The sequence below is a fragment of the Cyprinus carpio genome, chromosome B20, assembly GCF_018340385.1.
Source record: "Cyprinus carpio isolate SPL01 chromosome B20, ASM1834038v1, whole genome shotgun sequence".
NCBI lineage: Eukaryota > Metazoa > Chordata > Actinopteri > Cypriniformes > Cyprinidae > Cyprinus > Cyprinus carpio.
Window position 1 is genome coordinate 20,196,751 of NC_056616.1, and position 27,949 is coordinate 20,224,699.

Here is a 27,949-nt window from a genome sequence, read left to right on the forward strand (position 1 = left end):
AGTACACTTAGTTCCTAAATATAATTCGCATTTACTGTACACTTAACAATACTAAAATTAATTTACATCTCTCAAATAAAAAAAGTGTTTGCACATAATAATAAAAGTCTGTTTAATAAAGTCAACTAGTAATTATCATGTTGATCAAACTTTAAAACAACCAAATGAAAGTAAAACTATAAACTCTGAATTTTTTTTTAATACTATTTCTGCTATTCTGTTAATAAATGAATTTACTTTCGTCCCATCAGTCAAATCCTACCTAGAGCATCGGTTTTGTGAACCATTTCATTTCCAACCGATTCATTTAAAAGATCCGATTCAAAAGAACAAACCATTTGCGAATCGAACATAGCCAGTGTTTGGAAAGAGGCGGGACAGAGTGAGAGATAGTGTGATTGCTATGGAGACTGGTAAACTGTACTGAGCAGGAAGACCAAAACCATCAATATCGGATCAGTAAACATTTAATGGTTTGGTTATGACTTCTAACATGACTATTTCTGGTTGACATTACTACACATGGTATGTTTGATTTTTCTCTTTTGTACTGTATTGCATTGTACAACTAGGTCATTTTGTTGTTGCTAGTATGAAAATCACAGCACATTTGTTTTCCTTAACATGGGTATGTATTTTTGATAAGTGCTCTTAATATTGTGGTGCCTATTGAGGTTTATCTAGGAGCTGAATCTCAAACGTCTGAATTTCAGTGAAAGATGCAACAAGCTCCCAGAACAAAAATGCAGACCAAACTGAGTACCTGGACACCTCTAAATCATCAGCTCTCCAATGCTCATGTACAGGCACCAAAAATATAGTATATGATCTTCTGCTTTGTTTAAGCTACTGTAACATTGATATCAGTGTAGAATGTTTCATGTGAACACTTTTGCAGGTTTTTGAAGAGAGAAGAAATTTGCTTGGAAAGTGGGTAAGAAATGCACTTACTTTCAAAAATGCTATGGTAACACTTCACAGTTTCTTGGTTTTATTATTGGCTCTGTTGATTATATGCTCATGCCTCAGTTTGAAAAGTGGACAGATAGCCAGCGGAAACAGGTGCTACAAGACTGGTTCTCCAGATGCTCTGCTAGCCAGCTGAAACATCTCAGACAGACTCTGAGCAGCTGGGTGCCAGAGGAGTCCCTTGACTTCACTAGGGTCCTTCCCAGGGTCATATCGCTCTATATATTTTCATTTCTTGACCCCCGAAGCCTCTGTAGATGTGCTCAGGTATGTGCCATTGTTAAATTTACCAAATAAATTAATAAACATTTTTGACATTATACAGTATGAATATTTTAATGCCATGAATAAAAAACACTTTTCTACATGCACACTTAAATGTATTCTGTGTGCACACATAGACTAACACTGATAACATAATACATGTCTTTACTATCACTTTTGATCAGTTTAGTGCATCTGTGCTGAATAAAATTATTAAGTATTAAGGTAAAACATCTTACTTACCCTAAACATTTGAACAGTACTATGTGTGTGACATTAGTGTTTTCTGTAATATATTCATTTGCAGGTAAGCTGGCATTGGAAAATCCTAGTTGAGCTTGACCAGCTGTGGATGGCTAAATGTCTGAAACTAGGCTGGTGCATAACCTTTCCTCCAACACCATTTGTACAAGGTGTATGGAAGAGACATTACATAGAGACTGTGCAGGAGCTTCACATTAGCAGGCCCAAGGTAAGATGTTGCTGAAAGGCTGATTTAGAGTCTCATCTATTGGATTGGAATAAATGTAATCTTTTTGTGGTGCATATTTTGCAGGCGCCTGTGAAGGAAGAGTTTATTATCCCTGAGGTGAAAGTAATTGGCAGTAAGATAGTGGGGTCACTTCCTGTGACCGGTCACTGGGAGTTGAAGTCTGTCCTCTCCAGTGTCCATGGGAAGAGTAAAGATGGGAATGGCTTGGTGAAATCAGCCAAAGGTCTTCCGCCGTGGAGAGACTCAGACAGGCATCCCACTGACACTGTACGCTTTAACTACTTGGATAACCTTGACCCAGTTGAGCATGCAAGGCCAGCGTAAGTGAACAACTAATTTGGTTTTGCACACACATAGATACACAAGTTATACTACCGTTAAAAAGTTTTGTTTTTTTTGTTTTTTTTTTTTTTGGTTTGTTTTTAAATTTTTTTCAGTTAAGTTTTGTTGTGCTGATCAAAAGTGACAGTACAGACTTTTACATTGTTACAAAAATCTTCCATTTCAAATGAATGTTGTGCTTTTAAACTTTCCATTCATCAAAGAATCTGGAAAAAATATCACAATTTCCTTAAAAATATTAACCACCACAGTTTAACAGTTTCTACAATAAAAACAATAAGCAATTCTTCTTAAGCACCAAATCAACATAATTGAATGATTCTGAAGGATCATGTGACTCTGACAACTGGAGTAATGGCTGCTTAAAAATTCAGCCTTGCATTGCAGGAATAAATTACATTTAAATATATATTCAAACAGAAAATAGTTATTTTAAATTGTAATAATATTGCATAATATTGTATACTGTTTTGAAATAAACGCAGCCTTGGTGAGCATAAAAGACATAACATAACTTTCAAAAACAAACAAAATCAAATTTAAATTTATGTCCACAGTATTATATTTGAGTTCTGAGTTATTATAAAATATCACAAAACCTTATGTGACCCACTGATATGCTGCACTATTTTAGAGAATTTTATTCTGTTTATGTGCATGTTGAAAGTTTTACTAGCACAACTACAGCAGAAAATGCTAAGCTGTCTTTATCTCTACAGACTGATAAAGGGAAAAAGTGCTACAATAAGACAGGAAAACACTATGAAAGCACCATCTCGCTCAACATACAAGCTGCGCAAGGCCAAATCTTTGGTAAGCTAATATAATTGTCATGTGACTGTGCTGTTGATCCTCATACAAATCAGCAGCAGCAGCATGCAAAGAATTCTCCAGAGACGACATAATCAAGAGGCATCATGCATACTGATCAGACTACATGTGGGATATCATGGAAATGTGCTGCACAGAGGAATAAGAGGGCACTGTGTTGCTGGGGGAAGAAAACAGACATTATATTGAACAATTTTTGATAGAAATATAAGAGAAATCAAGGCTTTTATTTGTAAATTTTCCCAGATGTTTTTATCCTTGGATCTCAGTGCAGCTGGAAAGCAAAACAAAACAGGCCACAATGGGCAGCACAGAGCTTAGAAGCACTTCCGGCTAACAAGGACTCCATAAAGAGACTTTCCCAGACCTCCCAATGGAATGCAGGGATACGTCCTGGTCCTGTAAGGCCTCCAGTGCCCAGACTGAGTAAGGAGGGGCTCCGTGCATCACAGAGATCCCATAGAAGCACACCAAGTAAGCCCATATGTACTTTCAATATCAGTCTTAAATAGGATTTTGTGCTTTTAAATTAAACTAACCAGACCAAGAATGTAAAATACTCTCTGTGAATATGTGCCAGAAAATATCTAATCATTGTAATTCATTATTAATAACATGATACAGTGTAACACAAATTGGTGTAATAAACATCTTCTGTTTCAGCCGTGTCTCTTTTCGAAGGACAGCCATGAAGGAGAACATATGAAGAATCAAAAGAAGCTTGGCACATAAGGCCATCTACTGGATAATGTTGTGATAGCTACATGAACGACATGAAGTTATTCATACAAAGTTAATTTATTATCATGTCTTTAATTTAAAATGATGTCATAACTTTATGTTGAAAGACAAAGCACAATACATCATTTTTTTATATGAATATTTTTTTCTTCCTTGAATCCCTCAGATGTGTTATTGTCCACTAGATGTCCCTGTCTGATCAGAATGTGTGAGTGAGCAAATGGTTGAAATGTTTTTTATTGTTTACCATCTTGCTCTCTCTGTATTCTCATATATGACCCGTGTATGAGTTTTAAACTGATTGTTGTATTTACAAAGGAAAATAAAAACAGAACAAATATGTTAAATAATTATAGAATATTTAACTCAGATTAAAATATATGAAACTGATAAAACTGTACTCATTTGGCTGATTTTTTTAATATATATATTTAAAATTAATTAATGGTTATTTGCATAAAAACTTTATTTTCAACTCGTATCGGCCAACACCTTTAATTAGATAAAGCCTTACACAGAAATGTGTGCATACACAATTACACTCTCGTTCATTAACTGACCAGACAAAAATGACCATTATATATTTATTTTTCTACTATTATATCAAAACAGTTTTGTCTGAGTAATAAATCTCGGTTGTGATAAATAGAAAGGAATTTTTTTTTAAGTATTAAAATCCTGCCTGTGCATGAACCATAGACTGTGAACGCTATTGAAACAGGACTTTTATTATGAAGACGTGCCTCTGAGTTGGCCATTTTGAACCGGAGCGCCTGTTGCTGTGTTCACGCGGCTGGCTCTGTGGCTGTAATATTCAGTACAGTTGGCTCACTGCAGCTGAAGTAGGAAAGTGAAGGTGGAGCTCTCCGGGTGTAGAGTCGGTAGAGCTGACAGAAGTGAAATCCCTTGAAAAACTGTATTTGCGGAAATTACTGGTAAGCATAACCTGACTTTATAACGGTGTCTAGATCATTTAAAATAGTGGGGAAAGCTTTAATTCGTTCACAAGCTTGTATTCACAATAAGCGCTCGAACCAAAAGAGCTCGCGTTCCAGCTCTCTGTCAAGCGTCTCGATATTCCCAGAGCCGCAGGAAGTCTAACTTCAGTTCACTGTAGAGAGAGTAAGTGTTAGCCCTGTTTCAGCAAAACTTTGTTTTGTTTCGATTTTACGGAAACAAGAATATTTGTCGTTTAAACCTTAGAACAATTTCTATCGAAGAAAAATACCTTAGTAACGTAGTCCTCAGTGATTTATTCGGTGTCAGTTTCTGCGACAACGGATATTATGAAAATGTTTTAAAGGACGTTATAAAGGTCACAGGTTTATTATGTATCTGTATTAAGTTTGTGTACTTTTTAATCTGTTTGGTTTATGAGCTCGCTGGTATTTTACAGTGGCGGTTGGTTTTTTGCAGTCTCGTGTGAGCAGCGGTGTTTAACTGCCAACGGTTCATTCTGCTCTGTTTATTCAGAAGCACGTTTGTATCTGATTTTACATCTCAAAGGCTTTGAAATGTAAATTATGGTCTCAAAGTAATGAAAAATTCATATCTGTTTTGTAAATGATATAGACAGTTTAATCCAAGTGCAGTTGACGTAAATGATCAGTAACTAATATCATCGTACAGGAAAGCAATTAACGTCGCTTTAGGTCACTTTGAAATATGTGAGTCTGCTAAATGGATGATTATTTCTCTTTAGGCGACTGTTTTGTACAGATTTTTTTTTTTTGCATAGTTTTCATTTTCTTCTGTTGTTGGACATTTAAATGTCCAAAATGCTAGCATTCCAGTCATCCACTAGATTTAGGTCTATACAATTGCATTTCTCAGGATAAAGGTTCTTTCAAAGTGCTAAACTGGCAAAGAGAAACTCCAGGTTGTTATTGTCAACCTCAGGCCACAACAGCTGTACCTTTACTAACGCCGAGGAGACTGGGAAACTTAAATCCCACTCATTGGATCCTGTACAGTGACGGATGGAGTGCCAGTTAGGAGCACACCCCCATGGTTTTAAGTGTATCTCTAAATTGTTGAAATGCTTCTTTTTTCAGTTTCTTTGGTGTTTCAGTTTTTGTGCTTCTTTGGACAGCCGGAGGGATTCTAGATTTAATATTTTTTTCCCAGATCAATTGTGAAATGCTGCCTGCTGCCAGACGGATGGCGACAGCTGCGGTGCTCTGCATGCTGGTTGAGCCTCTGGGTATGGCTTTGCATGATATCTTTGAAATGACAAGGATCTTATTTCAGGGTAGTTTGACCAGTCTCCCATCCTGACAGACTTTTCATTGTGGTTAGAAAAGCACAGAAGCACCTGGAGTTTGATAATGGCATAGTTTTTGTGGACAAGTACTTCCTCTTACAGGAATATTACCCTTGCAAGACTGCATGAAATTCCTTTCAGTTTTTCTCTGATTATAGACTGTTGGCCTAAGCCTTTTTGTCCTTAGATTGATCAGTCTGCTCTGCATCTGAACAGAACAGTATTTTAGTGTGCATTTCATTGCACATGTGCTGCGTTCATTTTCAAGCCCATCCGTGCTGAGTAGCTAATTGATTGGTCTGAGTCATTTGCTTTTTCAGGCTTTGATAGGCATCTCATGCCATGCCAAGTACGGTGGCAGAGCATGCGAAAGATCGCGAAAGGGAGCGCAAATGGTTGTAGTGAATGTGCAGCATTTTGGCAGTGTGTAAATACATTGTGTGTCGTCCAAAAGGCCTCCGCTGCCTCATCCAGCTGGCAACAAGGCATGTGTAAAATCACTTGTTAATCCACAGAGGTCGTTTGTCTGTTCAATACAGTGCATGTGTAGCAGCAAAACAGGATGCACTTTTAGTTGTTTTAGCTGTCCAGGGTTTTCTATGTTTAATTGGATTAGTCTACTCATGATTTGTCAAGCTTTCAAAGCTGATTACAATATTCAGCAGTATATTGTTATCATTACAACATGAAAAAAATTGTGACGTCTGTATCGTATTGGTTATAAGAAGAGATTTTGTAATTTAATGTATTGGTTGATAATTAAAAAAAATAAAGATTTTATATTGTGATAATTTATCTTAATTAATGTTCTTTCCAGTTCTCCACTGGATTTATTTAGTTTGTATGTAAAGGTTGGCTGAATGACTGTGTGGTTGAGTTATAATAGATATAGTCTTTTTGCATTTTTGGATGAGACCACCTGACTCAGTTTGGTATCATCTGACTTATTGTTTTTGTACAAGTGGATCTGTTTGTTCAAGTGTGGATTTGTTGGCTTGAAGCAGATGGAGTCTTGGACTCATAATATGCTTACTTACTGAGCTTTAATAAACCCTCACATATTTATGTGTGTTCATGGGCAAATTGCAGCTGAGAGATTTAACTAATACAAAAAAAAAAAAAATCCAGTGGCCTGATTTGATTTGCATGGTTATTAGGGGTGTAACAGTTCACAAAAGTCAAGGTTCGGTACGATACAGTGGTGTCACAGTTTCGTTGTCAATTCAATCAATTGACGCCGAATTGCTGCTAAAGTAAAATGCGCACAGGCACTAAGCTATTTAAAAGCGAATAAAAGCTAGGAAAATAGGGAAAACTCTAACAAACTGCCTCACTGTCACGATCCTAAGCCCCTTTCACACTGCACGTTGGACCCGGAAAATTGCCTGAACATTGCCGCGTCGCCTTCTGTGTGAACGCAAACACGTCCCGGGATTGATTCTGGGATTGATCCTGGGTTGAGGGCCTAGTAACATTGCCGGGTTCAGTCCCGGAACGAGCGCTGTGTGAACAAAAGCCAGAACAAATGCCATCAAGGGTGTGTCGTAGTGATGACGCACGTTATCGCGCAACTCTTTTACCAGGTGTTTTGAAGGCAGATCAACGTTCGCTATGAAACAAATATGTGCAAATTGTAATGAAGCAGTGATCACTTAGTTCCTCACTTTCCGCGCTGAAGCTGAGATCGTTCGCCAGCTTAAATGAAAGATAACGTGCCTAGCATTTTCGACTTGTACATTACACGTCACACCCTGATATCATGTGTCTTCACGGGACCTTTACGGGTTGTGTGTGAATGCACGCACATATTCTGGGTAATCACTGGCAGTGTGAAAGGGGCAAAATCTAGCGACCCGGGAACAGTTGCTGGGACACTATTTCTTGTGTATTTTCCGGAATTGCAGTGTGAAAGGGGCTCTACTGGAGCAGTGTGTTTTTGTTTGGGTATGGGAGAGGCAAAACATCACGTCGCCTGTTACGTCGTTTGGGCTGTCTTGTTGAGCACCGTGACAATAAGAACGTTATATTTCACACCGTGTAAGCTCTTTTATTTTGCAAATGTAATAGGATTAGTGCAACTAGACATGGACCGATTACCGGTTTCAAGGTATACCGCGATTTGAAAATTTCACAGTTTCAAAACCACTAATATTTTTCATTATACCGTTCCTGCGGTATGCGCTGTTTTCCATTTCTCCTCAGTGACTGAAAGAGTAGGAATCCCTCAGACTGAGTGCAGTGTAGAGAGTAACACTGACCCCTCCTCCTCCTGTTGGTGTGAGCGAGCGGTCAGTCACGTGTGTGTAGGATGGCCGAACTTAAGGCCCGGGTACACTTCACATTCAGCGTTCCTTTCAGTCTCGCACACAGGACGGATGAGCTCGACACATGCGCAGTACCACGGGGTGCGTGGCTGTCTGCGAGCCCTCTTGATGACGAAAATAATGTTATGCCGACGCTGCGCGGACAACCGAAATATACTTTGCCCTTTACGCAATCGGCAACCAGCCGTTTTTTAGCTTATTGCAACTCTCTGTTCTGGACTTGCACAAACTGCGTTGCAATGCAATCATTTTCCAAAATATAATTTATGTAAAAATATGTTAATGCCCGTTAACACAGGCCAGAGACACTAAAAACGGACGCACAGAGAAAAATATTGTTGCAGGCAGATCATTCACTGTTCATGATGCACAAACTGTTGGAAGAAAATCCTTAATACTGATTTGGGGGTTTATATGAATATGTTTCTGAGAGGAGCTGACTGTCTTCTGAAAAGTTTACATGGTATAATTTCACAAAGCTTGTCAGTACATTCTATTTTTGCTTCAAATTGGGTTATTATTAAATCAAATTATGTGTATGATTATTATTATATAACTAAATTATATTAAATTATATTTATATAAAATTAAAAAACTGTAATTACAGATTTAGGTTAAATAAAGATGTCAGTCTTTATTTTTTTATTTTTTTCTAATATTCTGTATGTTGCTCAAATACAAAATATATTGTGTCCAGTGGGAAAAAAGTTGGTATCAATACCATGATACCATGATATTTTTGCTTAAGGTTATCATACCGTCAAAATCTCATACTGGCCCATGCCTAAGTGCAACGAATCTTTCGGTTTGTAATGCGTACCGAACCGAAAGCCAAAACGGTTAATTCCGAATATGTGTATTGTTACTAGTGGTCGACTGATATTGTTTTTTTATCAGCCGATGCCGATAAAGTTGAATCTAATCTAATCTAATCTAATCTAATCTAATATCTTGGAAAGCAGGGTGGCCGATATAATTTTATTTATTTTAATTAATATTTAAGAAAATTTAAATCATTTGAAAATGGATTAAAAAATAAATGTGTAAAATAAACATACTTATACTTTAAATGAAAAAGTATTTTTCACAAATAAATATTTAATAAAAATATAATTAAAAAGGAAGTAAACACTGTAACCAACAGGGCACTTGTGTGCATTGGGTTTTGGGAATCATATTTCATCAGTATGACATCAATATGACATTGGGCAAAAGCATGAAGCACAGCATAATTTGAAATCATGAGTTTAAGGTTAGTCGATCGCGCATCTCCAGTGAAGCTGTACTCTCCTCCTATCCACATTTAATTCACACCGACCGTCACGCAGAGAACACGCGATCATGCAGGATACAAGTGCACACTTCACAAGATCTCACAGCTGGATTAGACTAAGTTTGCAAGATTTTTGAAATTAAATGTAGAGCTGAAAAAAATGTTGGTTTTGATCGATTAAAATCGATTATTAAAATAGTTGTCAACTAATTTAGTAATCGATTCGTTGCTAAATAATTTTTATTTGCCGTAAGCGGTTCATTTCGTGCATATTTTAAACCTGCGGTGACCAAAGTGTGGCAGTAATGAGCCACCGGAGGTTTTACTCAGCCAGTACAGCAGGAGAAGTAGCGACTAGCCAATAGCTGGCCTCGTTTTATGTCACGTGCTTCCCGCACAGCGTCTCTCTGCAGCATTCAGCGTGATGGGTGAGGCAGGCGGCAGTGGAGTAAGCTCGAGAAAGAAAAATAAAAAAGCGGAAGATAAAACTAATCGGACGAAGTCATCCAAAGTGTGGGAGCACTTTACTTTGCGCCTTCAAAAAAAGAAGAGTAACCTGTAAACTGCGGCAGGAAACATATCCTCTAAAAAGAGATCAAGCCTAATTGTTAAGCCCTGAACATTTGGACATGTTGACCTTTTTGCACTGCAATGCAAAGTTTTTCTCAAATAATGAGTGAATAGTGTTCTGCCTAATTTCCCACAGGTAGTCGAATTCCTGTCAGTTCAGGCATAAGGCTGTTTTGTTAACATTTTATCGATTTATTACATTTTTGAATTTTGCACTGTTATAAGGACCACTAACGTTACATATTTAAATCCGATGACTATCACAGTGTGCAAAGACTTTTATTTGTGCAGATTCTGCAGTACAATGTTGTTTGCAAATGTTTAGTCGTAAAAGCTGATAACATTGCTTTTTAACAATTAACATTTAAAGCTTTGTCGTTTACCAGTTCATAATTCAGTCTTGCAGCCTAATTATGACTGAATGAGAGAGGTTAATGTTTAAATGTATTTGAAATGCACTTTTTTCTAAGTATTCACTGCTCTTTTTCACACACCAGGTTTTTTGTGTGTGTGTCCAATTTTTTTCCTGACAACCTTCTGATGGATTTTACTTTCATTTTTATTCTAAAATGAGATTTCCATTCAGGTTTCATGCCATTGGCACTTTATTCGAAGGATTGTCACAGCAATTTCACAGCATAAGCTATAAAGCTGTTTCCCAGGTATAAGCTGTGTGTTTACAGGAAAAAAAATAATAAAATGCAATTTACTGCAATTTTATTCTGTTTTATTCTTATTCTTCGTGAAAATATGTTCTGAAAGATTCCTTAATAAGCTTTGTTCGGGATGTTAAACTACTTTAGGAGCCCTAAGGACTGCCGTAGTGAAAACATTATTTGAAATCTCCTTGTGAAATTTGCTAGAGTATGTATGGGTCAGTGTTTTGATTGGAGAAGAGTTTGACAAAGGATAACCAACACATAATAAAACACAACTCCAGGTATGTTTTTGATGAGGATATGACAATGCAAAATGGTTAAAATCTCTAAAAAGTCTATGTTGAATCATAAAGACCCTTTGTTAATAATTTACTTGGGGAAAAAATGGGCAAAACTAAAATACAAGTACATAAACCGATTCATCGATTAATCGTAAAAATAATCGACCGATTAATCGATTATCAAAATAATCGTTAGTTGCAGCCCTAATTAAATGTTCATTAGTCATTCAAAGATTTGTTTAAATTATATAAATGCATATTTGTTGAATCCTGACAGAAAAAGAGAAAGTATTATAATGTTTGCCTTTCTATTACTAATAGTATAAAAGTAAATACTTTTTTGTATACATTTTAATTCCTTTGTTGAACAGTTCTTTATGATTATTAGACTGATTTCTGTCTGTATTAGACAGAACTGTTAATGATAAAAGCCAATAAGGAGAATGTGAACACTGTGTGCGCAGGTGCTGCCATTCTCAGCGCCATCAAAATAAAAGTCCCACCTCGAACGCATCGTCCAAACAATAAAAAAAATTATTGGCCAACACCAATATTTGAAAAATGGCAAATATAAATGTATTGTTACACCCCTAATGGTTATTATTCGGTATGCATGATGCATTAATATTGATGAAAAGTAGAAGTAAATTGCTTGCCTGAGTCTTAACTTTGACGTCTTTAAATGTACTATATTGTGCAACACCGGTGTGATGTTTTCTGTTGTTCACTTTCGACAAACTTTCTGCTAGTTTTACACTTTTATTTCCTCCCTGTGTCTGAAAGTCGTCTGTGCTGAGGTTAATCACAGGGGAAGTAGCTTATTTGAAATGCAATGATTGCAGAAACCACTGGTAATATTTTTACATAATATATTAAGTAGGATGTTTATAAAAACTTGTAGTCGTACTGTTGTGCCTGAGAACAGCAGCGTGGTATTGCTAACTGCAGGCGATCGTGTAGGTGATAACTCTTTGTCAAGCTGCATACTGTGAGTTGGAGTGTTACCAGACCTGACTCCTCAGCTGGCATTTGAACTTGACTGTAACCTTGGCCGTCTGAGTTGTCTGGCTCTTTTCAGTGATGCTACTTCTTCATTCAATTGAGGAGCTGCTGGAATTTAGATTTATGGTGTTTTTGTCTATGGTAACAGTCTGTGAAAGCACCGTGAGTGAAATGTATCATAGCCCAGATATTCTTTCTCTCTCTCCCTCCCCTTTTCTGTCTTTAATTTGGACTCACTTGTAGGGTTGCACGCTTAATCGAATGCAATTGTCATGCACATCTTGCCAGTAAAGCCAGTTCTGTGATCTCCATCACCTGCTTTCAGATGGAGCAGCATTTACTACACAGAGCCGTAATTCTCTCACAAGCTATGCAAAACAATAACAGATGATATAATCATACGATTATGAAATTGAAAATATTGTTCATGATAATGACAGCTTTTGCGTAGCTTCTCAGTGAACTATGGCTCTGTGTAGTAAATGCTGCTCTATCTGAAAGCACGTGAAAATACCACATTTAATTATGTGTTTCCCCCCTGAATTTGTTAATAGTGTTGTTTGTATGTTTGAAATAAATCATTCTGTGAGATGATGTGGCTTCTTACACAGAATAAGGCACGCAACATTAGGGTTGGGCCGATAGACGATGCCATCATGACCCCCCCACACCACCCCCCCCTCTGCCCCCATACCCCAATATATCGTGCAGTCTATATGCTGTTAGACTTTCCTGAAAAAAAGTCTTTGTTATATTATATATATCTATGCTTGCAATTTGTTTATTTTCTATGCTGATTTACTGACCTACAAAATCACCCCAATCATTTTATTTTTTGCCCAAATAGAGCTATTCAGGTCATCCGGTGAAATATATATCGCAAAAAAACTAAATATCGCAATGTGAGTTTTTTTCCAATATCATGTGGCCCTATACTTCGTATGGAGATTTACTACTGATCACAGAACCGTGCTTCACTGGAAGATACGCATGACAATCGCAGCTTCTGTCTAATCGATTTCGATTTCATTTTGATTTATCGTGCAGCCCTACTGACTTGTTGAAATTTATGTAACCTGGTCCTTGCTTCCCTGTTTATTTGTTGCTATCCATTTATCTGGACAGGAAGTTTAGCCAAATACCAAATGCTTTTTTTCTATGACACCAAGAAACAATGAATTTGTTCAAGAAGACTCCATGACCCAGATATTTTTTTCTGATAGAGTCACTCAGGAATCCAAAATAGATACAAAGCCAATAATAGGTTTAACCCCTTTTTTTTGGCAACAAATGCTAGTGCACTAGGGTGAATAATTTAGTGTTTTCTTATTTTTAAGCTAGTAGTTTTTAGGGATCGACCGATATGCATTTTTCAGGGCCGATGCCGATACCGATTATTACAGATCAAGGAGACCGATAACCGATATTTTGAACCGATATGTGTCTAGTGTAAAAATGAAAATTAATGTCAAAATTAAGAATAAAAAGGCATCTGACAAAGACTCTCTTTAAATTATTTTAACACATCTTTAATTCTGAGAACTGTTCATAATAACAACATTAATATTAATAATAACAACAAACATAAAAAGTGCTGGGAGCATCCATCAGCAGCATTCTGTAAACTAAGTAAAACTTGCATCCATCAGCAGCATCCTATAAACAAAGTAAAACTTAAAGCAAATTTAAACAGCAACAAATGAACAAATAATGGAAAATAAATGTAATCTCTCTCTCTCTCTTTCTCTCTCTCTATGTAAATTTAAACAGCAACAAATGAATGTATGTATGTGTGTGTGTGTGTGTGTGTGTGTGTGTGTGTGTGTGTGTTATATTTAGCATTTTATTTGCAACCCAGAATTGCATTAAAATCACGCACAACCCATATTGTAATAGTGTTTTTTTTTTATTTTTGATGTGTAAAACGTTTGTTTGACTGTTTATCACGGCGATACAAACTAGGAAGTATACAGGACAGCGTCATCCAGAAACGTGCAATGTGAGATTATTGACAATTTACGTTATTAGCATAGGGTTATTAGCAGGGTGCGATTTGTGAAATAAACAGAGGGGGGGATGCTTTTGAAAAATTTTATGAAATGTTTTTAATACGTCGGAAATTGTATTTAGTGTGATCTCAGTTTAATAAAAACATTGTAAGTCTACGTTAGGCCTATTAATTGTAATGATTTAATGTCCACGGTTATTCAAACAACAAATTACATCGAGAAAGCGAGCAAAGAACACAACGGAGCTTTTTGAAACTCCGAATCAGTTAAACCATTGCGTCGCAAAATGATTCACTGTTTCGATGCGCTTCAATCGGATCGCGTATCGCGAATCATTTGATTCAGATCTGGACGTCAGAGCGGGTTTGCATGATGTTTTTATCCCCATCGGGGATAAAAGTTATTCAGCAGAGGCAGGGATGCATAGACCAGAAGGGGGGAAATCCCCCCCATCCCCCCCGGCAAATCGCACCCTTATTAGTCAAATGAGAGAGCGCGGCCGCGGAGATAACTAAATCAGGAATAGGGAGCTCGCGTCGCGTCAGGGCGTCAGAGCTCGCGCTTGATGCCCTTTCACATCTTCAAAATTGCATAATGGTAATTCTGAATCTGTATGATAAATTATTTTGCAAACATGTTAGAATAAAGCAATATTTCTCCAAATATGCTCAATTTTTTTGACTAAGAGCCCTAACGGAATGGACGCTGTTCAGTGAAGCTATGTGAACAACACAAAAAAAAAAAACCGCAGCAGACGTGAGTGAATTCATGTTTTCATGAATTCATGTTGATAATCTATTCACAATATAACGTTAAGTTGGCCGAATGGTGAGAGAAGTAGGTTTTAGTTTCACTATCTCAGCACTGATGTGGATGATCCGTTAAAGCATATCACTGCAATGACGGACATTGACCGGGAATTCACAGTATAATAACTGAACGGGGCTTGTCATCATAAATCGATTATATTTAGGTGTTTTGCAACTTCAGTGTAGTGATTTATTGCAACTTCAGGAACGTTTACTGCATTCTTACCTTCGAGAGATAACTTATTGATGTGTGATGATGATCACTCACTGAAGCAAGCAGCTCCTGACTGTGCTTTCGGTGTGAGAGCGGAACATTTTCCAGCCGCGCCAGCCGTATTGATTGGCCAGGCTCGTGACTCCCAACAAATCAGACGGACGATGGGCGGGGCTTAGTCTAGGCCACAGAGCGGTGCGCTCTGACTGAGGTGGTTGTTTCAGTGCCAGATCGCGCATTTCAAAATAAAACGGTTTTATCGGCAAATCGGTTTTGAAAATGGCCGATGCCGATAACAATAAAAATGCTTAATATCGGCGCCGATAATCGGTCGACCCCTAGTAGTTTTTCAATATACCATAAAGTCATGACAATTACATATGAGCTCAAAAGGTTTGTGATTCTGTCACAAATGTACAGCCTTTCTTTGTAATTTTTTAAAAATGTTTGTTCTTATTACTAAGTAAAAATATTACTATTGTTATATTTTACTGTAAAATAAAAAAGTCATAAATAATTCTATTCATCAGCACAGCTGTAAAATTACAATACTTATATTTAGCTATGACTATCTTAATATGTTTATTTTCAAACGTTAAACCATATTATTTTGGTTGACAACAGCTGGTTTGTAAGTGCTTTTCATTAATTATCCCTAAATGATAAAAACCCAAACTAAGAGTAGATGCAGAGATTATTTTGTGTGGCATTTTACTGTGAACTGAGCTGCTCTAAGACACTGAAAACTTCATGAGCTGCTTGTGTGTAAAAGAACATAGTGCCACTCTTTACTCTGAAACATGATTTTCTTATATTTCTTTAATTAAACCATATCCTCAGCCATTTGATAATCGTACTAAAATGCAATTTTTGGTTTTATTTTGATCAATCATGCATTCCTATTTGTAAGAGTCAGTACAGGCTTAAATTATGCTCGAAGGGCAGTGAAGACCCTCTCCCCCCATGTACTCTGCAACATGAATCTTTGTATTTTAGTGCCTTTGAGATGCAGGATCATAGAACAGAAGTGCTATTCAGACCATAAACCGGCTGTAAGAAGAATTGTATGCCTCTGAGGCCTACACACTTTATGACACGCTACGAAGACTGTCTCTGAATACCAAACCCCCATTGGTTTACGCACTGAGGCTTTTTTGTGTTTTTCACACTCTTCCTATGCCGAAAAATCCAAAATGCCAAGAGCGTTGGCTAGATGAAGTTTTTCCTACTTAAGTGAAGAGAAGTCATTATCTGAATGATCTAAATTTCTTCAGACACTATAAACATTCATACTGTTTGGAGTAGGACCAGAGGTTCATCTGTGGTTTTTGAATGGGATGCGTTGTTTTGGAAGTGTTGCTCCACCCCTCATGACCCTATTGAGCACAGTGTTACGGCAGAGGAAGCAAGGCAGCCATTGTGGCAGTGTTTATGTCGCCCTGCCTCTTGCCACATTGCCCGCCCACCAATGTCCATGTAGGGGCAAAAATCAACCAGCCTCCTTCAAGCCTCAGTCACATTTCCTGCAGCCCGAGGGAGGCACAGTTCTCTCAACCCAATTTTAGGTTTGCTGTCCTCCACAGTCAAAACAGAGAGGTCTTTAAAAATGGATGAAACCATGAGGTCTCGCCCTGTGGTGTCTATATTATGTTATATAGGGTGGAGCAGCCCTTGTGCCTTTTAGCCTTTTACGCTCTTTACAAGTCTCTTGGTTGAAGAAATCAAAGCCTTTTATTATGACAGGCGCTTTAGTCTGTTGATGCAGAATATCACATCTGATGGTGTGTGCTCATTAAAGAAGCAGCTTTGAGTGCTGCTCAATGACCTTTCTGCACTAGGCTGGCACTAAATATTTTATTGTGCTTTAGCCCACCCTGTGTAGTTAGAAAGCTTTAGAATCAAGTTGTATCTACAAACACAAATTCTACTACAGTTATGGAGCGGATTTGTTGAAAAGCATCATTTAAAAATGTGATACAATTTGGGTTACAGTATGTGAAATTATATGCTGTTTAATTTAGGAGTCGAGGATGTGTAGGTGTTCTGACTACAATATGAGGGTGTAGTGTAATTATCTAAAATAGACATGGCTGGGAAAGTTAAAGACACAGAATTCATCTCAACGAGTAACAGGAAGCCCTATTAAATCTTAATTTTTTCCCCCCAAAATGTTTACATTTTAATTTTTCTGGGTTAATGGTTTAATTAAATTATAATAATCAAAAAGCAAGTCTAATCAATTGAATTCATAAAACTTGAACAATTTAGTATTTTTTTTTAGAATTTCTACATTACATTGGGGCCCTGTGAGTTTAAAAAAATGTATTATCAAAATGATGGTAATCAACTGAAGGCATAAAATATTAACAGTTTAATGCACCATTTAAAATGTGATCAAATGAAAAAGTAATGATTCCTTTTATTTTTTGTCATGCAAATGTTGTACAACATTTGTTAAAATATGGAAGAAAAATTGTGTGATTTTTCCTTAATGAGTAAAGTTTTAATAACTTTTGACAGCGAGTCGTCAAGACCTGAGTTTGTGTATAGGATAAAATGCCACTCATTCACACAGAGACATGAAAAACATGCAGACTTCATATCTAAATGGCATGCTTAATAATTATGCTTTAATAATTACAGACACCATCCTATTTATCAATATTAAGTGTACTGCCCTACTTTTAAAGAATTATTTACTCGTAAGTGTAATCCTTTTTATTGCAGAAATTGTGCGAGCAAGTTGCTAAAGTAATGAATTCAGATGGGGAGTATTTTGCTGATTCACTGTCTAACTGTTACAGTATCTGATATTTTTCTTTGGCTATGTTTACATGTCCCCTTGTGAGGTCAATAAGTACTGTGATTTTTCTCCATTATCAATGCTATCTCAGCAACAGCACAATGGACAGAAACCACTAGTACGGTAATGAGTTACTTGCAGCAAATGGACTTGTTGTGGAGACAGACAGGAAATGGCTGTTTTTACTATGCTGTTATTGGTTAGGCTAGACTTTCTGTGTGGTGTACTATCACTGTGTTTTCTGCACTCCTCCGGTGTTTGTCAAAGAGCACACTGAGCATCAAAGCTCATGAACTCCCACACATTGTACAGTGAGGTCTCATTTCTGTTTTTCTCTTTGGATATTATCACAGAGCAAACTCTCTTTCTCACCTGGTATTCAGTAGCATTACACGGGTGTGGGTGTGTGTGTGAAGCTGACACATTGCTTACAGTAAGTAACACAATATTTAGACTCTGGATCAGTTTCATGTCTTAATCAGCATCATGTTGCTGTTTGGTATCTGTTTCTACTAATAAACATAAAACAAAGAGGAGCAACTTGTTTTGATTTCCACAAAAAATGGTACAAATGTCAAGTGTGATTTATGGTCTATCTAATGAATGTTGGTGTGTATACATGTGACACCAAACCACTAAACCTTGCATCAGCATTTTGGTTTGTTGAAAGGATAAGCATTATAGTGGTAATTAGGGGTGGGCATGACAGAAATATCAGCACAATTAATTTTGTATATAGGTGTCTGTTTTAAGTAACCATGTAGAAATTTATCCTAAGGCCAGAGGGCGCTTTCGCGCTGAAACTTCAAATATCTCCCGCAGAAGAAATCCAGGAAATCCCTATAGGTTGCTGAATAAACAGAAGATTTAACTGCTTTCATTGATTCAACATGACTAATAAACACACAACTACGGCAATATATGGTTTATCTGAGTTCTTATTATCATAATTTTCATAATAATAAAGTATATATATATAATGCAATGCTAATCAACATCACTGCTTAGAATTCTATGAAATATTGCGTGCCTTATTCTGCTTAAGAAGCTACATTCTCACAGAAGGATTTATTTCAAACACTCAGCTGACATTGTAAAGTTAGTTTGGAGTCAAAACATGTAATTAAATGTGGTATTTTCACGTGCTTTCAGATGGAGCAGCATTTTCTACACAGAGCCGTAGTACAGAACTGGCTTTACTGACAAGATGTGCATGACAATCACATTTGATTAATCAAGCAGCCCTAACTGAACACGTTGTATTTCCCCGAGTTTTCTTCAGCTTTTTTGTCCATCTCTATTGGTTTTCCATGGTGGTGTTAAAGTTTTACACTTCGTTGACTCTTCATGCATCTTAACCTCTGGATGAACTGCGGGGAGTGGCTTTTAAGAGCTTCTTGAATGGCTGATGTGTTGCCTTTATGTCTGGGTTAAAACACTTTGCCGTGGCTCTAATAATGTGCAGAATGGATATCTGAAATTGATACCCGAAAAACACCTTTTCCTGCTTTAATATAGTACTGCATGATGATAATTCTGAGCAGCTTTGCATTTTTCCATTTATCTTAAATCAAGTGAACCATATCCCCGAATATATAGAAGTAAATTAAACATTGCCTCATGATTACAAGCAGATCTTTTAGACCCATGGTGATGTCATCATCTAAAAGGCCTGTCACTGTCTAGAGGTGCTACAATTTCATAATGTGGACATTGGGAAAGATCACCATCTGTTTCCCCACAATTGCTTCTGACTGTTCTGCTAAACCGAAGTGGAATGATCAATTTAAGTAATCTGTGTTTTAGCCAGCAGCCACAGTTTGTCAACGTTCATGTTATGTTCTTGCACTGGTATGATTGCTGTGACACCATTAAACTAATCATACTTGTGTACTTGTAGTTACACTGCTATGTGTGCCACCCAAGTGAGAATGGGAACTGGGAGTTGTTTGCTTGAATATTTCATGCTGTCGGTCATTTGGCCTGGGTCGTTTGAAGAGCCCATCTGCCTCTCGCAGTCAGACAGTTTTGTCCTGGAGGTTAGCAGCTGGTCAGAGACTAATGCTTTTAAAAAATGGGCTCAGCTCTTCCTCAGACTAATTTGGAGTTTGTATCTGAGCTCGATTGTTTAAAACAAAATATTTGAACTGAACTGGCTCATTTTAAAGGTCTTTTGAAACTGTGTGCTTTCCTTACACAACTCTAGTGTCTGAAAAGATAAACCAGTGTTATTTTACCATCATTTATATGCTAATAAGGTATTTGTTCATATTTTGAAGCTTTGAAACAGTAACACTGGGATAAACATGATTAAATTATGGTCTGGTGTTGAATGAGTCATCACTATTTTTGACCTAGCCTATTTTCCTGAAGATTTTAGATATCTGTTTAGCCTATATCTGCTGAATGAGATTATCGTACTACATAGAAAACCTTAAAGCTAATAGACGTAGATGAAAAACCACAAACTGCAGTTATGATTTCATATAGCCTAGTCTTTAAACTCCTTTTCCTGTGTAAATGAGGAAACTTTTGCTTTCTAAAAACTAATGCCAAGCATGTGATGTAATTTTATGATGTACTTATCCAAAAATGTGATCTAGTTTTGATCATCTTAAAACCTTTCATGCTAGGTTCAGCCAAAAATGACGCGACTTCTCTGCAGACTCCACTCCCTCCTTAATTCTAGGTCAGGACATAGTGTTCATCATCCATACTGCCGTTGCCTCAGAGGAAAGCTGTTACTCAAATGTGCTTCACTGTGCAATAACCCCCGAGTTGTCATGGAGATGTTGTCATCCTGGCAGATGTATGCATGTGTGTAGCAGCCCAGCTTTTCGAAAAATGTTTTATCACTGTTTCTTATTTCAGTTACCACAAGCTTTGGATTTTTGCATGTTGCAGAGATTCTCATATTTCAATAACTGAGCGGAAATATTCCATTTAAACGCAGATAATCTGAAAGCCGGCACTCTGCCTGCTTCATCCTTTCAGTTTAATCTCAAATGATAACTGCTATTCAGCATAGAGCAGCTTGTGTTATTGGGGTCACTGGAAAATTCCACTGCAAGTTCTGAAAAACATGTTTATTCTCTAGGAATTCTCTTTTCCTGATTCCAATACCTGGACCTGCTGAGAGGGAAATACAACAGATAAAATATCCTCATGCTATTTTGGCCCAGATCAACACATGCTTAAGAAGATCCTACCGAAATACTTCAGCTGATTCGAAAGCGCTGTAGAATTTATCTAACATGCTGTTTTTCATTCAGAAATTCCACTGGTTTTGCAGAGCATGGAGAAGACAGGCATACAGTGATGACTTCTTTAGTGAGGGAAAGGTGCAGAGACGGAGGAGGGAAGGGAAGACCACTCATCCGGCTCATGCGTCGAGCAGCCGTATGCCCATATAAGGGCTTGTGACTCCATGGCAAAGTCCCTGTGGGGTCTGTTCATGCCCTTTCCTCAGGTTTGGGGAGGGGGGGAGGGGGGTTTGAGCACTATGCACACTGACAGATGGGATTCGAGCCAGAGGGAGGCAGTTCTTTATATCTCTCTCTCTCTGTTAGAAGGTTTGGCTTTGCAACACTGTTGCAATGCATTAGGGCAGAAGAGGCCGATGTATTAATTGGGATCGCTGATCTTAATCTTCAGAAGGAAATCTAGAAGGAATCGGCGTCTGGTGAGAGTGTGACTGTGAGTATCACTGTGTGCTGAAAAGGGGAAAGCTCATTTCAAGCCTCTCTGGGGAAAAAAGGTCAACACATGTTGATATCAGCTCGTCTTTTGTCAGCGGAGCTCAATAGAGAGCTGCTTTGTGGATGACTTTTATCATGAAGACAGCTTCCTTTTTCCTTGACAAATGGATTGTTAATTTGGCAGTTTAAGGGTGTTTCACAACTTGTGTGACAAGTTTTTTGCTTTCGTCATGATCATTCTTTGCATGAATGCCTAGTGTTTGTTGTTTGAATGTTTTTCCTTTCCCATATGGTTAAAGACGTAAGCACTTTTCTATGATGTGTTAAAAGACTTATTTTAATTAACCAACGAAGGCTATACTATGCAGAAAAGTGCTGTAGAAACAGTAGCTATGTATTGCTGTCATGTGCATGTGAGCCTCTTTAGAGAAAGTGTATCTGCTGCTTCCTGCCCTCTAGAGTGTTTTTGGGTTGCCATTAGTTGCATTTAGCTGGAATGTCTCTAGATATTTAATACCCCAGTTAACATGAAACAGCTGTGAAGTGCATTTTAAATCTGATAGTGAGCGATCCATGATGAAATACATTGAATAGACTGATTACTATGTCATTGTTTATATTCATTAGTAATTACTGTATATTATATGGGGTAAAATAGTGGCATAAAGACAAACAAAATATTATTCGAAACCTATTTTTGAAAGTATATAGCTCAGATTGCAATTTTTGTTGAAGTGACTGGCATGTTTCCACAACAAAAGCTGATACAGTCTTGCTCGGTATATTGTTGTTACTGGCTTTTTTTTTTTTTTGTAAACAAATTATTCACAAAACTGGTTACTTAAACAGGTATTTAAGTATTGCCAGTTGTTGTCATCATATATATTTGTATGAAAAAAATTACCGGGATAAATAATGTAAACAAGATTTTTATATATATATATATATATATATATATATATATATATATATATCTTGAGTATAAAAGGTAAACAATTCAATTATTTTTTATTATTATTTTTATTTTAAATAAAATTATATATCTACTTTTATAATTATACCTGTAAAGTGCACATTTAAAAATTTATATTTTACAGTCATACAGAAAATTGTTTTTGTTTTCTGTTATTCTGTTCACATATTAAACCATGTGAAATTTTATAATATTATTTTTTGTAATATATTTGATATATAATATATTAAAGTGTTTAATGTTATCAGAATAATATAAAAAAAACACATTAACCACTTAATATCTCAATATGGAGATAATATGCATGTATTAAGCCCTGTATGTATTTACAGTATGTTAAATTTGGCTGTAGAACTGTAGAGTAGTTTTGACGGCATAACTGTAGTATTTATTCCTGCTGTGCTACATAACGTTGCAAAAGAAGTGGCGCAGCAATAATAGATCCCAGTATAAACACCTTCATAATGAGAATGATCTTTGGCGCAGCTCAACTGCAGTGTAACATACAGTTTACATTTTATGCCAATCAATTGGTTTGATTTTTTTTTCATTAAACACAACTTGGCTGATTTGCTGCTCTGTGTTCTATTTTTCAGAATCAAGGACAAGTGGATGATCTAAAAGGAAGCATACGTTCTCCTCCAGAAAAGGTAACACTGAGGCATCCTGTAGATTATGGCAATATCAGATTTAAAGTTACATCACTCATTTCGATTAGGCTTGTTTGCAGTGTCAGCATAGGTTCAATTAACTCTGCTCCTCTTGAACAGTATGTAGCATTTCCTTTTTGTGTAAGCAAATGAGCTTAGAAACACAGCCAGACATTATTACAATAAACACAACTGCTGTAAACTCTGAATGAGCGCTGTGGTGTTCAGCCTCCACAAAGCAGGAAGTGTTGTAGTGTGGGCCAGTGCCTCTCGTAACATGAGGATTTGATAAACACAAACACGGTCACTGTGGGAACCCCATTAGGAAGTGAATAAACCAGTAATTTGTGAAGTTGTAAATATTGCGGCTGTATGCAAGACCTGAGCAAGAACAATCTCTGTTTAAGCCCAGCCGAGATGCAAAAGTTCATTTACTGCTCTGTTTATGAGCTGCTCAGCAGGCAGAGGCTAACAGAGGTCTTTTCAGCCACGGATAAAGTGGATTATTATTTGGCTCACATAGCCTGTAATTGCAGCATACATGGTTTAATTGTGAAGCACAGAAGCTTTTGATTTTATCTAATTCCAGTAGCCATGGGGGTCTTAACAGTAATATATGTACAGTATGTCCAGTGCAGGGCTGAACTTCAACCAAAAATAAACATTTGGTCAGCTTGTTATTCCAAACCTATATTAATTCCTCTGTTTTGCAGAACATAACTTTTTTTTAAAAATGTTATGTCCATACAATGGATATCAATGGGCTCCACCATAAAACACATACAGCTAGTACTAATATCATTATTAAAATTAGTCTGTTTGGTCTTACTCTAGTTTCTTTAAACAGAAAGTTTTGTGTGACACTGCCTCACCAACTTTCCTGGTTACTCTGGTTTAAAACAACCACTTGCACCCCTCTTCACCTTTTTTTTTTTAATACTAGCTCTCTAAACCATGTAAGAGCACTTGTGAAGGTTTTGTCAAGGAACAAGGTTTTCATTACACTGCACAAACACATTACCAAGGCCCCTCCAGCATTTTTACACCATAAAGTCACCCCATTACCAATGCAGGTCAAGGCCTGTGTGTGCGCATGTGTTTTGAGATGCATTTGTAATGGGTTTTTATATGTAATATGTGGGCAGTGTGCTAGATTTGTGCATGTCGTGCTGTGATGATTCACTCTGTATAATGAATAGAGTTCATAGTGAAGGACACACACATGCATGCTCACACAGACACGGCTTAGAAATGGGCTGAATGTTCTGTGCCCACTTTGTTTCACAGACACCAGAGTGACAGTTTCTCATGCTTTTGCAAGTGCAGTTGTTCCGATGGTTGGAGCACTTTATGTTTGACAGGAAGCTCGTTTGAATCGCCTGCACTCGTGTGTGGCGGTTAACCACATACAGCAGAAACGGTATTGTCTTCACATCCTCTTGCACATAGGAGCATCTGGAGGAATAAAACTGACTTTTGGATGTAACCTTGAGGTCGCTGTTTTTATTCTGTTTGATTTGATTTTATATTTATTTTTTTGGGTGACCTATTAAATTTGTTACCACTTCTGTTCATCTGCTGTTAGAAGCTAATGCCAGATGATGATGATGCTATTATTATAGTGTGCACTTGCTCCCTCTGCTGGAGCAGTGAAGAGTCACATGCACTGTATGTATTTTAAAGTCACCATGAAATCAAAATTTGGCTATTTTTGTGTAGAATATGCAGTTTATTATTATTAATATATGCATGCACATGATTATTTTTAACAAAATAAAATAGTCCCTCCTCTTTAGCCTATCTGCCGCATGAGTTTGCATCAATTAGCCAACAACAATGGGCACATTTACATGCACGCATTTATATACACTGATAACTACCAAAAATCTGTTTATTAAAACAACCTGTTTTACCAGTTTACATGCAAATCAGTAACCCAGCAATGCAAGTAAACTACGTTTGCAAAACTTTATTAAAAATCTGTTTATTTCCTGGTGGTGATTACATCAAAATTCATGTATTCTACTCGGGAGTGTTCCATTTGTTATGTTAAGTTAAAGAAATCCAAACTGTTAAATAAACCATTAAAAACCTCAGAGTATTCCAGAATGTCAGGGGAGATTTGCACAGACTAATTTTCTTCTCATATTTGAAGTTCCTAAGACTATCACTTGTCCTGTGGCTGCATGAGATGAGAACATATTTTTTATTCAATGTCTTGGGTCAAGAAAGAGTGGGAGCTTGCAATATATTTCCTCTATATTACCCCTACTGTAAAACATTTGCTGTGGTTAGATGTGCTTCCTCTCATATATTACACAGGTGTTCACATGCTAGACAAAATCGGGGTGATGGACAAAAATCTAGCTATGTTGATCAGTTTATGCTTAAGCTGTTTATGAATTTACACCGGAAAAGGCATTGTCGACATATTAAAAATATAAATGGGTTCAGTCTGTTTAAGAATGTGCATTTAAACGCACTCAGTGATCAAACAATTCAATCAGTTTCCAATACATTACTATGATTGAGTGCAGTTATAACTTTATTGATTATTTGGCAAAGCCGGTTGGTAAAAATAAACATCAGTAACTATACTCATTAAAGTGTTTTAAAACAGCTGTTATAATCTCATTTGAAATATCATATCAGCATATCAGAGCATTTCAGCTATTTTAAATTTATCCTCTGGCTGTGAATACATATGAGAAGGGCTAAGTAAAACTGACCTACAAAGAAGAAAACCGGTATCTCTTATGGGCTATATGTGTTTTGCTGTTTTCAGAGTAGTTCAGACTACCAACATATTATTTTTATCTGCTAGTTATGTGCCAATTTATATTGCTTAGATTCTTTAGAACATCAGTGTTAAACAGTATTATATTACAGTTCTAATTGCAGCTCTCATCATTTTTGCTATACTTGTAATGAAGTCATTTTATTGGTGATTTTAGGTTTCTTCATTTTATTTCATGCAGTTGTTTTTTATCATTATATCTTGATTAGGTTTCGCTGGAATGGGTAATCTTCTAAAAGTCCTTACAAGGGAAATAGAGAACTATCCACATTTTTTCCTGGACTTTGAAAGTAAGTTTTGAGAATAGGTGGAGTCTGGGGTTGGCGAGACTCTATAACCAGCTGTTTATTCCCCAGCAGTGGCAGGAGGAGCTGGACTGACAGTCTCAAAGCTCTTATAAGACCGTTTTCCCTCGTTGCTTTCTTGTGGTGAAAGTTTATGCTTCCTGCTGTCCAGAGCTGACGCTTTGTCTAAAGTGTGTACTGAGAATTAACTAGAAGAAAAGTTCTGATGTAAAGTAAAAGGGAAAAGCAAAAACAGTTCAGATTCAATATGGAATAATTTCCATGTTCACCATGAGAAGTTGAGGGAATTCTGTGTGTAGGAGCATGAGACTTTGCAGAATCACTCTTTAACGCTCAGTGTGACATCCTGTGATTTTATTGTCTTTGACGTTCAACACCTTTCTCTTTTCTCTTTGTCTTTCTACCTTTTTCCTCTCTTTCTCTTCTTGCTTTTCTGTTTCAGAAACCACATGGGGAATCTGTTAAAAGTGCTCACTTGCACAGAGCTTGATCAGGGGCCAAACTTTTTCCTTGACTTTGAAAGTGAGCACAGCTTTTGCCTGGCTTGGTGTCTGTCACTTTTTCCGGCTACTAACATTTTGCCATTGTCAGAATTGTCCTTGCAAATCTACTCGTCACAACGCAACAGCAAAGCAGAGTTTCACAATGCTTTTGCATATGCAAATGCTTTGTGCAAATGAGTTTGATCGGGCAAGTAGTTAGGATATTTTATCTGTCTTTAATTCTAAGAACTCAAATTGCAAATACAAAGATATTTAAATCTAAAAAAACTGAATCTGAATCTGATTTGTTGTTGGCAAATGTGCATGACTTGCCAATCAGGATTTGTGACTAACCACATATCCAATATGGCTATGTATGTCTATGTACTGTAGCATGATACTTTCTCTGAAAATGATCTCCTTACTCTTTGCAGATTCTGCTTGTTCTGTGATATTTTTCTAATCTCTGTTTGTCTCATTCTGAAATCTCAGCTCTTTCAATCCTTTACCTCTGTATACTTATTCGGTAAACTTTGAAATCCTGTGTGACCTTATACTCAAAACCTGTTATATTACGTTAAACTTCGGATTTTGTTTGTGTTTCTTTTGTCTAGAAACTTTAAAGAGAGCTTTACCCAAAATGTTCAACATTTCCTGAGTATTTGCATTGCTGCTTTTTTTGATTGCATTTCAGCCATAACTCATAACCAATAAATCTTTATTTTTGAAATGAGCATCTCTATGAAATGTTGGAATATCGGGGAACCTCTGTTTTAAAGAAAGAAAATGATTTTTCATATGAAAATATCACCTCATTTATTTGTTTGTTGTGATTATACATTGCTCCTAAAAATATTTGGGTGCTTAAGCATCAATTTAATGTATGAATGTCATTACATATAATATCATAATATCAAATCAAGTGGCGTTTTTTATTTTGAAGAAAAATGATATTAACACATTTGAAGCAAACCATTTGACCAGAAGAAGTTCATGTAGTTTTAAACTCAAAAGCTGTTGATGTGCTGATCAAAATTGACATGTTAGGCCAATTTCTGTTTGTCAGATTTGGTGGTGGTTGGGTGGTGAACGAGAATGACCAAATGAATAATGACTTCATACTTTACTTCACTACTAAAAAATTGTGTTGTCGGAAAAAAGGATGTAATTTGGAAAAATGGAAGTGATACTTGGTTT

The 27,949-nt window shown here is 36.8% G+C and overlaps 2 protein-coding genes across 3 annotated transcripts in view; both read left to right on the forward strand.

The window, feature by feature from the left end:
- LOC109047170 (F-box only protein 16-like) lies at positions 1-23,168 on the forward strand. Its single transcript, XM_042747301.1, is given in 11 exon segments — positions 1-525; positions 714-800; positions 899-934; positions 1,030-1,236; positions 1,541-1,705; positions 1,790-2,046; positions 2,788-2,881; positions 3,146-3,188; positions 3,191-3,373; positions 3,563-4,575; positions 23,115-23,168. Coding segments are annotated over 9 exon segments (1,095 nt in total). The 5' UTR covers positions 1-525; positions 714-719; the 3' UTR covers positions 3,592-4,575; positions 23,115-23,168.
- LOC109085822 (CYFIP-related Rac1 interactor A-like) overlaps positions 21,456-27,949 on the forward strand; it is a 9,400-nt gene continuing 2,906 nt past the window's right edge. The window contains exons 1-3 of one of the 2 annotated variants that reach the window (XM_042747302.1): positions 21,456-21,543; positions 23,115-23,168; positions 26,713-26,792. In XM_042747302.1, coding sequence (XP_042603236.1) covers positions 26,720-26,792 — 73 coding nt within the window. In that variant the 5' untranslated portion in view covers positions 21,456-21,543; positions 23,115-23,168; positions 26,713-26,719. Of the gene's footprint in view, positions 21,544-23,114; positions 23,169-26,174; positions 26,256-26,712; positions 26,793-27,949 lie in introns of those variants that run through there. The other variant, XM_042747303.1, reaches the window with a different exon arrangement.